The sequence below is a fragment of the Bufo bufo genome, chromosome 2, assembly GCF_905171765.1.
Source record: "Bufo bufo chromosome 2, aBufBuf1.1, whole genome shotgun sequence".
NCBI lineage: Eukaryota > Metazoa > Chordata > Amphibia > Anura > Bufonidae > Bufo > Bufo bufo.
This window is the reverse complement of record NC_053390.1, coordinates 772,909,043-772,925,670: the sequence shown is the minus strand read 5'-3', so window position 1 is coordinate 772,925,670 and position 16,628 is coordinate 772,909,043. Positions and strand designations below refer to the sequence as shown.

At 41.4% G+C, this 16,628-nt stretch overlaps 1 protein-coding gene across 1 annotated transcript in view; it reads right to left on the bottom strand.

The window, feature by feature from the left end:
• The window catches only part of LOC120991051 (cytokine-dependent hematopoietic cell linker-like), a 156,568-nt gene that overhangs the window by 33,923 nt on the left and 106,017 nt on the right, over positions 1-16,628 (bottom strand). Inside the window, exons 8-9 of the mRNA XM_040419944.1 lie at positions 11,143-11,194; positions 4,526-4,576 (exon numbers count right to left, since the gene is read on the bottom strand). Of these exons, the coding sequence (XP_040275878.1) occupies positions 4,526-4,576; positions 11,143-11,194 (103 nt within the window). The remainder of the gene's footprint in view (positions 1-4,525; positions 4,577-11,142; positions 11,195-16,628) is intronic.

The following is a 16,628-nucleotide window of genomic DNA, read 5'->3' as shown; positions in this document are numbered from 1 at the left end:
CGGGATGAGATGACGGTTTGAGTGGCACTATTTTGGGGTGCATATGATTTTTTGATCACTTGCTATTACACTTTTTGTGACGTAAGATGACAAAAAATAGCTTTTTTTACACCGTTTTTATTTTTATTTTTTTACGGTGGTCACCTGAGGGGTTAGGTCATGTGATATTTTTATAGAGCCGGTCGATACGGACGCGGCAATACCTAATATGTATACTTTTTATTTATTTATTTAAGTTTTACACAATGATTTCATTTTTGAAACCAAAAGAATCATGTTTTAGTGTTTCCATAGTCTAAGAGCCATAGTTTTTTCAGTTTTTGGGCGATTATCTTGGGTAGGGTATGATTTTTGCGGGATGAGATGACGGTTTGATTGGTACTATTTTGGCGTACATGCGACTTTTTTGATCACTTTTATCACCTTTTTTGGGAAGTAAGGTGGGCAAAATTTCAATTTCCTAATAGTTTTTATTTTTTTATTTTTATGGCGTTCACCGTGCGGGGAAAGTAACATGACCGTTTTATAGATCAGGTCGTTACGGACGCGGCGATACCAAACATGTGTAGGGAATTTTATTTTTTTCATTTTTAATCAGTGATAAATGTGTTTTTGGATTTTTACTTTTTTTTCACTTTTTTTCACTTTTTTTTTGACCCAGACCCACTTGGTTCTTGAAGATCCAGTGGGTCTGATGTCTGTATAATACAGTACAGAACAATATATATTGTACAGTACTGTATTTTACTTACACTTTGTCTGAACAGATCTCTGCCTTTAGCACAGATCTGTTCAGCACCATGGACAGCAGGATGCCTGAGAGGCGTCCTGTTGCCATGGGAACCTTCCCCGTCTGCTCAGAACTTCGCAGACGGGGAAGGGTAAGGAGGGGATCTCTCGGGGGGCTGTCTGGGGGCTCTCTCCCTCTCCATCGGGGGGCTGCAAAGGCACAGCAGCCCCCCGATGGGAGAGGGAGGGAGCTCCCTCTTACTGTTAACTTTTTCCATACAGCGGTCTGTACGGACCGCTGTATGGAAAGGGTTAAACGGCTGACATCGCATCATCGATGTCAGCCGTTTATACCAGGGTGCCAGCAATGTGCTGGCACCCTGGTATACCCACTAGAGACCAACGATTATACAAAGGGAGGCGGGCGGGGGATCGCGATCCCGCCTGCCGCACCGCCCGCCTCCCGCACCGCCCCCACCGCCCACAACTCCCCCCCTGCACCACCCGCCGGCAAAAAATCATGCAGGGGTGCAGGGGGGGGTGTAAAATATATATTTTAGGGACACTAAAGCTTCTGATCCCCGCGGTCAGGGCCCGCGGGGATCAGAAACTGCACAAAGCGCAGCAAACCGCAGGTCTGAATTGACCTGCGGTTTTCTGCGATCGCCGATGCGGGGGGGTCAAATGACCCCCCCCTGCATTGTTACGGGATGCCGGCTGAATGATTTCAGCCGAAATCCCGTTCCGATTAACCCCTCGGGCGCCGGAATACAGATTTCAAGTTATGACGTACCGGTACGTCATGGGTCCTTAAGGACTCGGGATCCATGCCGTACCGATACGTCCTAAGTCCTTAAGGGGTTAAGGTTTTCTATATTCACTGTGGGAGTATTTAAATATTCAATAAAAAAACAAAGTATTGAAGGGCACAGGTCAGTTTTGCTGCAAAGGGAAAGCTGTAGGGACATAACCTGTAGAACTGTAGAGGAACTGCAATTATTTTTTCCTATTCCACTCCATTTGGATTTTTTTCCCCACTTTCTATTACATGATATTCCATATTAAATGGTGGCATTAGAAATTACAACTTTTCCTGCAAAAAACAAGCCCTCATATGGATATGTGAACAGAAAAATAAAAAAGTTATAGTTCCAGGAAGACAGGGAAGAAAAATAAAAACACAAAAAGGAAAAAACCTCTGGGATCCTAAGGGTTAATAAAAAAAATTATTATAGCTACTTATAGTTCTAGTTATTCAATGACATCTATCAGTATTGTTCCACCTGCTGTTTGCTCTCTTTCTAATTTCTTTGTCCTGATCACTAAGATGGAAGCACATGCTCAGTTCCATCCTTCTAACCGCCACTAGCTGCAGCAGACAGACCATGCCCCCTGAGAAAGGACACGCCCCCTAAGCTGCCAGCTTGAAATAAATCTAGCACAAGAACAATTGGAGCAATGAATAGGGAGATCTTTGGATCCATGTGAGGTACAGATTGTCTCTTATTTTTATTTTTTACATTAATCATGAGATAACCCTTTTAAGTTTGGAAATTGTTGGAGATATGTGACAATTAAACTTCTACCAAATGCATTGGTATTGTATCAAAAGATGGTACATCACTCTCCAATACATATGTCAAGTAAAGAGAAAAAAAGTTTTTTTTGGTGCAAAGTCAAACAAAGTCTTCCCATGAATATTTAATAAGTCAAATAACAAGGATAAATAAGTGTATGTGGCTTGTACACACTGGGCAGCTCTCTTTACACAGATACACTCGGTAGCTATTTTCTAATTATGATTTTATTCCTGCTATTTTTGCTACATTATTGTTCCTCTGATCCTCTAACAATGGGTCTTACGCAGCAGTGACCCTTTCCTGTTTCCTTGCTCCATAGCATCGCTAAGTTCATACATTACCAATATTATTTTACCATAGTTCATCTATTCCTTTTGTTCATCAGTTGCTATGGATACACTGTATGTATGATACACTTATGTATCCTTGTTATTTAAATTACTAAATATTCATGTGAAGAAGTCATTTGACTTTGCGTAAATCTTTTTTTCACTTGACATATTAATTGGAGAGTGCTGTACTGTCTTTTGATACAAGTTGAGGGACTAGCAACCTTCTTCTAGCACCTTCCCTATTGGCCCCTGAGTGTGACTTTCCACCTTCTGTTTATAATTAGTGATGAGCGGCAGGGGTCATATTCGAATATTCGTTATATTCTACGATTTTTTTTACTCAAAAAATCGGCAAGGTAATGATCGTGTAATATGCGAATTTTCGTATTAGAATTTTTATTGCAAATTTTTCAACTTTTAGACAAAGAATATTATAGCACTATATTAGCTAAATTGCTCTATATATTTTTTTCGAATATTCGCTATATTTCTATAACTTCGTTTTTTCAAATATTCATAATATTCTAAAACAAGAATATATAGCAATATAGCGAATATTCGAAAAAAACGAATATAGGCCAATTTAGCTAATATAGTGCTAATAATAATAATAATCTTCTTTGTCTAATAGTTGTAATTTTTTTCTCATCTGAAGTTCAGATTGGAAAAAATTACAACTATAAAAAAAAAGATTATAGCACTATATTAGCTAAATTGCTCTATATTAGTTTTTTTTTTAATATTCGCTATATTGCTAAAACAAGAATATATAGCAATATAGCGAATATTCGAAAAAAAAAGAATATAGAGCAAAATTCGCATACAACACTACTCCTAAAGTCAAGTATATTGCAGCCTTCTCATTGGCCCACAAGCTAGAAGCAGGGAGGGATCATGTGTACTGATAAAAAAATAAAAATAATCGAATATAAAAAAAAAATTACGAATATATATAACTATATTCAAAATATTCGCGAATTTTCGAAGTACCTATATTCGCGATAAAAATTAGAATATTCGTGATCAACACTATTTATAATACATTGGTATTGTGGTGGCTTCTTTTTATAATATAAAAATGTCATAAGTGGTCTCTGCTGGCCATATCTGTAGGGGAGCATCGGGGAATTTGATTTCCCCATTTCTGCTAGGCTATATTAACATCCCTTACGTAATTTATGAAAGTCCAATGGTGTTTAAAAAAATGGCATTTCCTGTAGGTAAGATGTCTAATTATTATGCAGTGAACATATCTGACTTATCTTGTTAATTGAAATAGTAGAATGGGAGCAGAATTTGCAATTCAGACTGATTTGTATTGAAAATTGAGCTAAAAATCACAAAGTAACATTTGATAAAATCTACATGAATTCTACCTGAAAGAGGTTCTGTATGTAAGTGCTCATGTACATCGGAGGACATAGATTGTATGGCTCCTTTAATAGAATATGATTGAACATTTCAGATTATTATATACATGATACAAGGTCATAAAGGTACGGTACAGGGCTCAAACACCTCTATGAAAGACCGATTACAACACTGTACAAAGCAAACATAATGCAACCCTATGCATGAGCCTAAATGTCATTTTCGAAAAAATTCTGATTAACAGTGCAGACTAAAATAAGAATGCGTTAAGCTGCTTTAACCCTCTCAGTACAGTGCCAATTCACCTTTACTGTATAGTAACTGCCATTTTGGACCAATTGGTTACAATGAATACACTTGTAACATAACTTTTTATATGATGTTTGTCAGACTAACTATTCCAACCAGTTGGTATCATTACTCATGTTTTCTGCAAATAGTGCCATAATGTTCAGATTTTTTAATTAACTTTATTAAAAAGTCTTACAAGGAAATTGCTTTGCATTACTTTACCGTTAACTTGGCAAAAATGTTGTGGTTTTAAGCTCCGGTTTACAGCTGGACCTAAAGTAATTCAAAACACAATTTGAGAAATAAAAATCTCACTTTTATCATCATCCCTCTGTATAATAAATGTACAAAGCAAAACACATTTATTGTATATTATTATACAGTTATTGATTGAACAGTTTTCTTTTTAACATTCTTTTTGATTGTGCATATCCTTACATTTATTAACATTAAAGCTTGATTTGCCAGTTCTCCATCCAAGTTTTCAAATTCTCCAAATTCTGTTGTAATATACTGTAATACTGTATTATATTTGCAACCAAAAGTAACAGAGTTTTGTCGGAGTTCAACATTGATGCCTATCCTCAGAATAGTTAATTAATATCTGATTAGTGGGGTTGGGCTCCGATAAGCTGTTTGAAGAGGCTGTGGCGCTCCGGTGAGCACTGTGGCCTCCTCGCAGGATACCAAGCACAGCGCTGTACATCGAATAGAAGCTGTGCTTGGTATTGCACCCCATGCCCATTGACTTAAATGGGACTGAGCTGCAAATAGGCCATGTGACCAATGAACATGATGTCACTGGCCTATGAAGAGACTGTCGTGCACACCAGAGCGCTGCAGCCTCATCAAACAGCTGATCAATAGGTGTGCCCGGAGTGAGCCCCCCTCCATCAGATATTGTTTATCTACCTTGAGGGTGGGTCACCAATATTATATAGAATGTACACCAATGCCTCATGCAGCATGGAGGCAGGGCAGAATGCTGGACCCAGAGTGCTATCACATTTGTATTTTCCGTTTGTATGTGTATTTCGCCATAGTGAGGGGCACCTACATACAGGTTGTGCTGACCCAATCCCCCACATTATATAGAATAACCCTTGAGACCAGCCTCTGGAGAATTTGAATAAGGGTGAATTAACCCATCAAGTGCAGAGTGATGTGTACAGGTTATATGACAAGCCTCCCTGCAGAAATGTATTTCTGGGAGTGTTAGGAGAATGTCTAATGATCCAGGGCAGTGAGTTTTATAGAATGGATGCAGCACAGTCGAAGATCTGCAGACAGGAGTAAAAGGATAGAATCATCTTATCTCCTTTGATCAAATTCTCAAAAGTATCATATTTCAATCAAAACGATAAGAAATAGAACAACTTTCAGTGGGAACCTGGCTGTCCACAAGGCTAAATGGCAACATTTTCAGGGCCAGTAATTTGGAAAGCTGCGCATTTAGTGCTATGGCCTGTGGGTTGGTGGCTGGGTATTTGCGCTTGCGTTCAAATGCCTGGGGTAAGGACATTTGTACGCTGGGACACGGAAGTGGATGTGGTAGCTGATGGTGCTTGTGAAGGCCCAGGTGCAGGGCAGGAGGCATCCGGGCCTGCGCCTTCAGCAGGGGATTGGCCAGCACGTAACACAGGAGAAGAGGAGGCAGTGGTGTGACCCGCAGACACAGATTGTGGACCTAGGCGTTCGGCTCACATATTACGGTGCTTTGATGCCATGTGGCGGATCATGCTGGTGGTGGTGAGGTTGCTAGTGTTCACGCCCCTGCTCATTTTGGTACGGCACAGGTTGCAAATTACAATTCTTTTGTGTTCCGCACTTTCCTCAAAAAAGCACCAGGCTGGGCAAGGGATATTTCCGCAAGGGGGTGCTCCGGGGAACAGTTGCGGGCCTGTTTGGTGTGCTCGTCTTCTCCCTTTTGCCACCCCACTGCCTCTTCCAGCCTGTTGCGGTGCTGCAGATCCCTCCTCCTCTGTACATCTGCCCTTGCTCGGCTTTCCACCTTCCCAGGTTGGGTCAGTGACTTCATCGTCCACCACCTCCTCTTCCACTTCCTCACTCTGCTCATCCTTCTGACTTGTTGACCTAACCACAACCTCAGTGATTGACAACTGTGTCTCATCCTCTTCCTCAACCTCTTAAGACACTAATTGCTGTTGAGTTATTGGCAACTGTGTCTCATTCTCCTCCACCTCATTAAAAAGTAATTTCCGTTCCCCACCGTCATCTTCTTGTGACTGTGGATGCTCAAGAGTTTGGGAATCAGGGCACAAGATCTGTCCCTCTTCAAGCGTGCTTGGCGAGAGGGCCAAATCAAGAAATAGCGAGGAAAAGAAGTCCTTGGAATATCCGTGTGTGGGATCACTTGTTTGGCCAGACTTTCCATAGTGGGAGGAAGGAGTATCAAGACTGGACTTGGTGGAAGACAGGGTGGTACTTAACCGACTGGAAGCATTATCTGACTTAGGCTACTTTCACACTAGCGCTTGATCGGATCCGTTCTGAACAGATCCGATCATATTAATGCAGACGGAGGCTCCGTTCAGTACGGATCCGTCTGCATTAATAACTTAGAAAAATTTCTAAGTGCGAAAGTAGCCTGAGCGGATCCGTTCAGACTTTCAATGTAAAGTCAATGGGGGACGGATCCGCTTGAAGATTGAGCCATATGGTGACATCTTCAAGCGGATCCGTTGCCATTGACTTACATTGTAAGTCTGGACGGATCCGCACGGCCAGGCGGACACCCGAACGCTGCAAGCAGCGTTCAGCTGTCCGCCTGGCCGTGCGGAGGCGAGCGGAGCGGAGGCTGAACGCCGCCAGACTGATGCAGTCTGAGCGGATCCGCATCCATTCAGACTGCATCAGGGCTGGACGGAAGCGTTCTGCTCCGCTCGTGAGCCCCTTCAAACGGAGCTCACGAGCGGACAGCAGAACGCTAGTGTGAAAGTAGCCTAAAAGAGTGGTGTCCTGCGCCACCCTGCAAACTGGGATATAAAGCTAGGTATCGTGGATGATTGTTTTTCTTGTGCTCTGGCAGCAGGCACAGTTTCTACGCGCCCAGGGCCACAGGCTCTGCATGCACCATCAGCATCACGGCCACTTCTCCGTCCCTTACTGCTCGCCTTCTTCATTTTAAATGTGATATATGCTTGAAAGTATGTCACAGGTACAGTAGCATAGGATTTGGAAGTGTATGTGCAAAAAATTTTAGAAAGGTATTTGGGATGTGGATAATGTCAATACGTTATACAGGAGAGGTATCACCGGTAATGTCACTGTCCAAAGCGTGTACGTAAAAAGTACACTGGATGTCAGATATTTTAGGGATGCGCACGCTTTACACAGGAGATGTGGCATGCCTTCAAAAACCAAAGTGCTATATACAGTATGTAAATTTTTGCATATTTTACTATATACTTTTAAGTAGCATTTGACTGCAGAGCTTTTTAGCCTACAAAAGTGCAAAAAATCCCCACATTTCTAGAAACGCCACCAAATGCTGAATATACAGTTTTTGAAGCTGGCCTTGTGTTTTTTTTTTTTTTTTAGGTGTCTGTCAACTTTTACTTTCAGGTATAACAAGTCAAAAATATATATTGTTTTATACTGACCTTTCCTTTTGTTTATTTTATAGGCTATAATGCACTTAAAGTATGTTTTCCTCTAGCACAAACTATTAAGGATACCTGTAAACTGTGCAGATTTGCATGCAGAAAATCCACACAAAATCTGCACAGTTTTTTTTGCAGTTTTTATGCATTTTTCTGTTGAGGATTTTCGTGCAGATTTTCTGTTTCTATTAAAAAAAAACAACCTTGAAATCAATGGGGAAAACAGAAGGTGCAGAATCGCAAAGACAAGTGACATACCGCGGATTTTAAATTCCACATGGCAGGTCAATTTCCGCACAGAGGAAAAAAGCTAAGTGTACATGAGATTTGTCAAATGTCATTCACTTTGCTGGTACTGTATTACGCTGCGGTTTTTCCATGAGGAAAAACTTTACACAATCTGCATGTTGCGCAGGTGCTCTAATAGATCTGTATTGCCTATTAGCTTTTAGGGTCTCATCGGCAGAATTCTGAATTAAATTTTGATATTTTTTTAAATGAGTCTGTTTTTTTTTAACCTCCTCAAATGTCCAGTGCTTTATAGAGGGGCTTTTCCAGATTAGAAAAATGTGAATAAAATCTGTCAATTAAAATTAAAGAAAAAACTATTTAAATAAAAAAGGAAAATTGAGTACCATAATTGTTTTTTATGGCAAACTATACACTCACCTAAAGAATTATTAGGAACACCATACTAATACGGTGTTGGACCCCCTTTTGCCTTCAGAACTGCCTTACTTCTACGTGGCATTGATTCAACAAGGTGCTGATAGCATTCTTTAGAAATGTTGGCCCATATTGATAGGATAGCATCTTGCAGTTGATGGAGATTTGAGGGATGCACATCCAGGGCACGAAGATCCCATTCCACCACATCCCAAAGATGCTCTATTGGGTTGAGATCTGGTGACTGTGGGGGCCATTTTAGTACAGTGAACTCATTGTCATGTTCAAGAAACCAATTTGAAATGATTCGAGCTTTGTGACCTGGTGCATTATCCTGCTGGAAGTAGCCATCAGAGGATTGGTACATGGTGGTCATGAAGGGATGGACATGGTCAGAAACAGGGACGTGCACAGACATTTTGAAGGGCAGGGGCTTAAAAAAAAAAAAAGGGCACTTGACAAAAATCGAAAAAGTGTTTGTACCACAAAGCTTAGTTGCTTTCTAAAAGTCTTTCCTTGTTCTCCATAAATGTATAGATACAGTAATAATGCATATTCCTTTATTTTTTGTCAATTCTTTTTATTTATTTTTTTGTATATGCAAAAAGAAAAAGGTACATACAGATATGAAATCACAATGTCCAGTCCAATACAATTGAGGCGACTCAGAGTATGCAAATATCACGGTCCAAGCAAAGTAACAATATTATCAGGATCTGCTGATCTAACTTATCACGCCAAGAGAATCTTGTGTCCCAAATCTTGGCCAGGTTCTCTGGGTGTCGGATAACCCCCTGACCAAGGTCCACCGAACTGCTCGTCGGGGTTGGTGCCATACTGGAGGGAGCACAGTATGGGTAATGGTCTGTAATTTAGTTCTATGTGTTTTAGCACTTTATATGCGATTCATATATGGAATGATCTGCTGTTGCCCACTGTGTTTTCCGTCCATGTTGAGTTCGCCTTTTCCCTGTACTACTTATTTTTCAATTTATTTTATGTATTGTTCTTGGTAAATAAAGGATTTATTTATGTGAGTGGTCTGGTACTTATTTTTTATTTTTTTTTGTGTAAGGTGTGTCAGATAACAAACTGATGACCATTAATAGTGGTCATAAGAAGTCCCAATGGTAAAAGCCACCTCATAGATAGTCTTCTTGCACTGAGTTCCCTCAGCGCACCGGTGTTCTTGTAAGATCTGCTGCCCATACAGATGACGTGCTCTCGTCAATTCCAGTCACTCAGCACAAGCAAGCACACACAGGAGGAATTAAACTGAGTGAGCAGGGCAGGGCCGCAGGGCAGTGGTATGTCATCAATCATTTTCTTTTTCTTCACTCACCCACACTTGAATCCGGATTCCTGACGGGAGGGGCGGGCGGTGAGGCTCTGAGGCGGCTTGTCAGCAGGGGCAGGACGGGCGGGAGCACACACAGCCAGGCAGCTCTTCTTCTCTGCTCAGAAGACTGCCTGTGCGCGCCGCCCGTACCACGTGACTTGCCGGCGGGTCTGGTCTTGATAATTAACAAAGATTAATGCGCAGCGCACGTGACAGTGAGTGCCAGAAATAAAATTTCTGTAAGAGCGGAGGGCATTTAAGGGGCCGGTGATGAAAAGGGCAGGGGCTCAAGCCCCCTTTCATCCCTATGTGTGCACGTCCCTGGTAAGAAACCATGCTCAGGTAGCCCGTGGCATTTAAACGATGCCCAATTGGCACTAAGGGGCCTAAAGTGTGCCCAGAAAACATCCCCCACACCATTACACCACCACCACTAGCCTGCACAGTGGTAACAAGGCATGATGGATACATGTTCTCATTCTGTTTATGCCAAATTCGGACTCTACCATTTGAATGTCTCAACAGAAATCGAGACTCAACAGACCAGGCAACATTTTTCCAGTCTTCAACAGTCCATATTTGGTGAGCTCGTGCAAATTGTAGCCTCTTTTTCCTATTTGTAGTGTAGATGAGTGGTACCCGGTGGGGTCTTCTGCTGTTGTAGCCCATCCGTCTCAAGGTTGTGCATGTTGTGGCTTCACAAATGCTTTGCTGCATACCTCGGTTGTAACAAGTGGTTATTTCAGTCAACGTTGCTCTTCAATCAGCTTGAATCAGTCGGCCCATTCTTCTCTGACCTCTAGCATCAACAAGGCATTTTCGCCCACAGGACTGCCGCATACTGGAATTTTTTTCCCTTTTCACACCATTCTTTGTAAACCCTAGAAATGGTTGTGCGTGAAAATCCCAGTAACTGAGCAGATTGTGAAATACTCAGACCGGCCCGTCTGGCACCAACAACCATGCCACGCTCAAAATTGCTTAAATCACCTTTCTTTCCCATTCTGACATTCAGTTTGGAGTTCAGGAGATTGTCTTGACCAGGACCACACCCCTAAATGCATTGAAGCAACTGCCATGTGATTGGTTGACTAGATAATTGCATTAATGAGAAATAGAACAGGTGTTCCTAATAATTCTTTAGGTGAGTGTATATCTCAATGTAAATACGTGACGAAGATAATAATATATGTAATGATTTGATATAATACCTTTTGAAGGCTGTGACTTTTTATCCTTTGTTTTACTGCTGCTTCGGACAGACTAAAAAATATAAAAAGTTTGAAATTATTATAACATCATCTGTTTTAGCTTTCTATGCAAATCTGAACGCGTTCTAAAGTGATTGTTTTACCATTTATATAAGTAAAAGAAAACATAAGAAGGCCAATAAAAGGTTCATATTTTGTCTCTACGAATTATTTGGCAGTAAGAAAATGCCAAAAAGTCTTCAATTGTTGTGTTTTTGTCATTTGCCGGTACTTTGTGCACATGAATCCCTTGTTGTCAATAGAGAGTGGACAGCAAGATGACTGTATACTGTACATCTTTGCAAATGTTTCTCTACTGTAAGGACAAAGAATCAGGCATGTAGACATTCCAAATGCCATAAGTTTTAGATTTTTCTGTTCATATAGACGTATAAGGGCTTGTTTTTGCAGGACAAGTTGTACTCTCTAATGGCACCATTCATTATTCTATACAATGTATAGGAAAGCTGGAACAAACTATTAATGTGGTGTAATTGAAAAAACAACAACACATACAGTTGCAAGAAAAAGTATGTGAACCCTTTCGAATTATATGCATAAAAATGTGATCTGATCTTCATCTAAGTCACAACAATAGACAATCACAGTCTGCTTAAACTAATAACACACAAAAAATTAAATGTTACCATGTTTTTATTGAGCACACCGTGTAAACATTCACAGTGCAGTTGGAAAAAGTATGTGAACCCCTAGACTAATGACATCTCCAAGAGCTAATTGGAGTGAGGTGTCAGCCAACTGGAATCCAATCAATGAGATGAGATTGTAGGTGTTGGTTACAGCTGCCCTGCCCTATAAAAAACACACACCAGTTCTGGGTTTGCTTTTCACAAGAAGCATTGCCTGATGTGAATGATACCTCGCACAAAAGAGCTCTCAGAAGACCTATGATTAAAAATTGTTGACTTGTATAAAGTTGGAAAGGGTTATAAAAGTATCTCCAAAAGCCTTGCTGTTCATCAGTCCACGGTAAGACAAATTGTCTATAAATAGAGAAAGTTCAGCACTGCTGCTACTCTCCCTAGGAGTGGCCGTCCTGCAAAGATGACTGCAAGAGCACAGCGCAGACTGCTCAATGAGGTGAAGAAGAATCCTAGAGTGTCAGCTAAAGACTTAAAAATGTCTCTGGCATATGCTAACATCCCTGCTAGCGAATCTACGATACGTAAAACACTATACCAGGATACCACAGAGGAAGCCACTGTTGTCCAAAAAAAACATTGCTACACGTTTACAGTTTGCACAAGAGCACCTGGATGTTCCACAGCAGTACTGGCAAAATATTTTGTGGACAGATGAAACCAAAGTTTAGTTGTTTGGAAAAAACACACAACACTATGTGTGCAGAAAAAGAGGCACAGCACACCAACATCAAAACCTCATCCCAACTGTGAAGTATGGTGGTGAGGGCATCAATGTTTGGGGCTGCTTTGCTGCATCAGGGCTTGGACGGATTACTATCATCGAAGGAAAAATGAATTCCCAAGTTTATCAAGACATTTTGCAGGAGAACTTAAGGCCATCTGTCCACCAGCTGAAGCTCAACAGAAGATGGGTGTTGCAACAGGACAACGACCCAAAGCATAGAAGTAAATCAACAACAGAATGGCTTAAACAGAAGAAAATACACCTTCTGGAGTGGCCCAGTCAGAGTCCTGACCTCAACCCGATTGAGATGCTGTGGCATGACCTCAAGAAAGTGATTCACACCAGACATCCTAAGAATATTGCTGAGCTGAAACAGTTCTGTAAAAAGGAATGGTCAAGAATTACTCCTGACCGTTGTGCACGTCTGATCTGCAACTACAGGAAACGTTTGGTTGAAGTTATTGCTGCCAAATGAGCTTCAACCAGTTATTAAATCCAAGGGTTTACATACTTTTTCCACCTGCACTGTGAATGTTTACATGGTGTGTTCAATAAAAACATGGTAACATTTAATTCTTTCACACTCATACATGCGGAGCCCCACGGAGTTGGAACAATTTATTATAACTGTACTTAATTAAAATATAATAAAATACAATAAAATGCACATATGATAAAATATCAAAGAATAAAAATGAATTAAACAGTAATTTCAGTTACTCCTATGTTGTTCAGGTGTGCTTGTTGCAGACACCTGGAGGTGCAGGTGTCCGAAATAAGTACAAATGCCCTGGATATTTCTTTGTCTTATTCTACTAGTTATAATTGCACATAGATTATGGATACTTCTCTTACAGACATGTAGTTTCTATGTCTAGATGGTATATATCACGTAATATAGATGCACTCATTTGTAAGTATCTACTGAATTTCAGCGACGAAACACCAGCATACAAATATATAGTACTTCTAATCAGTGTAGTCCATATATTTCCCAAATATTCTGTAGTTAATTTCTCATGGGAATCTTCACATAGACTTTTGGTAAAATTTTCGAAGGTTTCCGAAAAAAATTATTTCGAAAGATTTTTTCACATAACCTCTCGTTTATATTTCCATTCAAGACAACGGCATCAAAGAGTTAGTACAAAGATCACATGCGATAATTCTCTGCAGGCAGGAACAGTACTGGTGATTTTTCACAAGATGTAAGTTAAAGTCAGTACCAATAACCCACACTTGTGGGCTTACCTTTCCTTTTTGTTCAGCTGGTTTCTTTCGAGTAATTGTTAGTTCCGATTGCAGGCTGGCGTCCCGGATTTTGCTGTGTCGGCGTCTCGATACTCTGTATGTTACATGAGTTGTGCTCCCAGTGATAGCTTTCAGCTGATTAAAGGTAGGTATGTTCAGAGCGTCTTTCTTGAATCCTCGATATCCTTTATAGTTGTAACAGTGCACTGTCCGATCAGGGTTCAAGTCTTTCAGGGGTGAAACTTTCACCAGACGCGTTTCGGGGATAACTCTCCCCTTCCTCAGTGGCATCACCCCTAGAAGTGAATGGTGGGTTTTTATACCCTTCGATGGTCTCATGAGAAAAAGAGTATCATGGGAAAAAAAGGAGTATCATGGGAAAAAGATATCATGGAAGAAAAGGAGTGTGGATTCCTTCAATGTGGATCATTCCCATGTATAATTATTTTCTCAATATTGAGGATATTTCTTCTTACTTCAAATGCCCATAATTGTTTCAAAGTTCAGAAATAATATGATTTTATCATTTCCAAGTGTTTTTTGTACATGCATTTTTTGATGCGGTTTTTGTGCGTTTTTTCTTGTGATGCGTTTTTTTCTCTATTGGTGCGTTTTTTTGATATTTATTGCATTTATTAGTACTGAATCAACTGTATATCATATTTTCTTAAAATAACATTCCTAATTCTAGTTATAAGACAGTTTCTATGACTAAGTGTTTCTCCTTCAAAAATCACTATCTTCAAAGTCAGGCCAAATGTTGGCCAATTAATAATATGTCTGACACATTCAGGGAAGAATCAGGTGACGCACACTGTGTCTTTGTGTGTTATTAGTTTAAGCAGACTGTGATTGTCTATTGTTGTGACTTAGATGAAGATCAGATCACATTTTATGACCAATTTGTGCAGAAATCCATATCATTCCAAAGGGTTCACATACTTTTTCTTGCAACTGTATGCCCCATTGATTTACAGGTTTAGTTTTTATGGGATTTTCTTTACTCTGCGAGATTTATATACCATATTTTTCGCCCCATAAGACACACTCCCCCCCCCCCCCCCCCCAAAAATGGGGGGAATGCTGCCCTTTTTACATTGCTAACACTAAACATCGCTGGCTGCGATGCTGCACAGCGCGGCTATGTATCAGGGGGAGGGAGGAGGGGCTGGAAGCCGGCAACTGCTGGAATCGTGGCGGGGCCTGGAGCAGTCACTGTACTCTTACACCTGGCCCCGCCACTCACAGCAGTATTCATATTAAAACTGTAATCCTTAAAGGGAACCTGTCACCGAGATTTTGGGTATAGAGCTGAGAACATGGGTTGCTAGATGGCCGCTAGCACAAAGCTCTGTGTGCTTTTATTGTGTAAAAAAAACAATTGATACATATGCAAATTAACCTGAGATGAGTCCTGTCCCTGACTCATCTCAGGGACAGGACTCATCTCAGGTTAATTTGCATATGTATCAATTGTTTATTTTACACAATAAAAGCACACAGAGCTATGGGGACTGGGTATTGCGGATGTGCTAGCGGCCATCTAGCAACCCATGTCCTCAGCTCTATACACAAAATCCCGGTGACAGGTTCCCTTTAACCTCTTCTTAACTTTAGTTAAAGTGGCGCTATCCCGTGTACTACTACTTACTATCAAGCTCCCGTAGCAGGTAGAGCGTCACGTGCCTGCTCCACCTGCTTCATTAATGAAGCGGGCGGAGCAGGTATGTGACATGAGTGAGTGACATTACGCTGCCGGCTGCTCTGCCTGCTATGGTACGGGAGCTTGAAAGTAAGTAGTAGTACACGGGATAGCGCTACTTTGACTAAAGTTAAGAAAAGGTTAAGGATTACAGTTTATATATGAATACTGCTGTGAGAGGAGGGGCCCAGTTTATTGGGGGACACTGTTATGGGGGGATCTGTGGATGACACATATATAGCATAAGATGCTATATATGTGTCATCCACAGATCCCCCCCCCCCATAACAGTGTCATCCACAGATCCCCCTCCCCATAACAGTGCCATCCATAGATCCCCCTCCCCATAACAGTGCCATCCACAGATCCCCCTCCCCATAACAGTGCCATCCACAGATCCCCCCCCCCATACCAATGCCATCCACAGATCCCCCATAATAGTGCCATCCACAGATCTCCTCCCCATAACAGTGCCATCCACAGATCCCCCATAACAGTGCCATCCACAGATCCCCCTACCCATAACAGTGCCATCCACAGATCCCCCTCCCCATACCAGTGCCATCCACAGATCCCCCTCCCCATACCAGTGCCATCCACAGATCCCCCATAATAGTGCCATCCACAGATCCCCCTCCCCATAACAGTGCCATCCACAGATCCCCCATAACAGTGCCATCCACAGATCCGGCATAACAGTATCATCCACAGATCCCCTCCATAACAGTGCCATCCACAGATCTCCCATAATAGTGTCATCCACAGATCCCCTCCATAACAGTTCCATCCACAGATCTCCCATAATAGTGTCATCCACAGATCCCCCATAACAGTGTCATCCAAAGATCCCCCATAACAGTGTCATTGACAGATCCCCCATAAGTGTCATCCACAGATCCCCTACACAACAGTGCCATCCACAGATCCCCCATAATAGTGCCATCCACAGATCCCCCTCCCCATTACAGTGTTATCCACAGATCCCCCATAACAGTGTCATCCACAGATCCCCCATAACAGTGTCATCCACAGATCCCCTACATAACAGTGTCATCCACAGATCCCCCATAATAGTGTCATCCACAGACCACCATTAGTTCAAAAC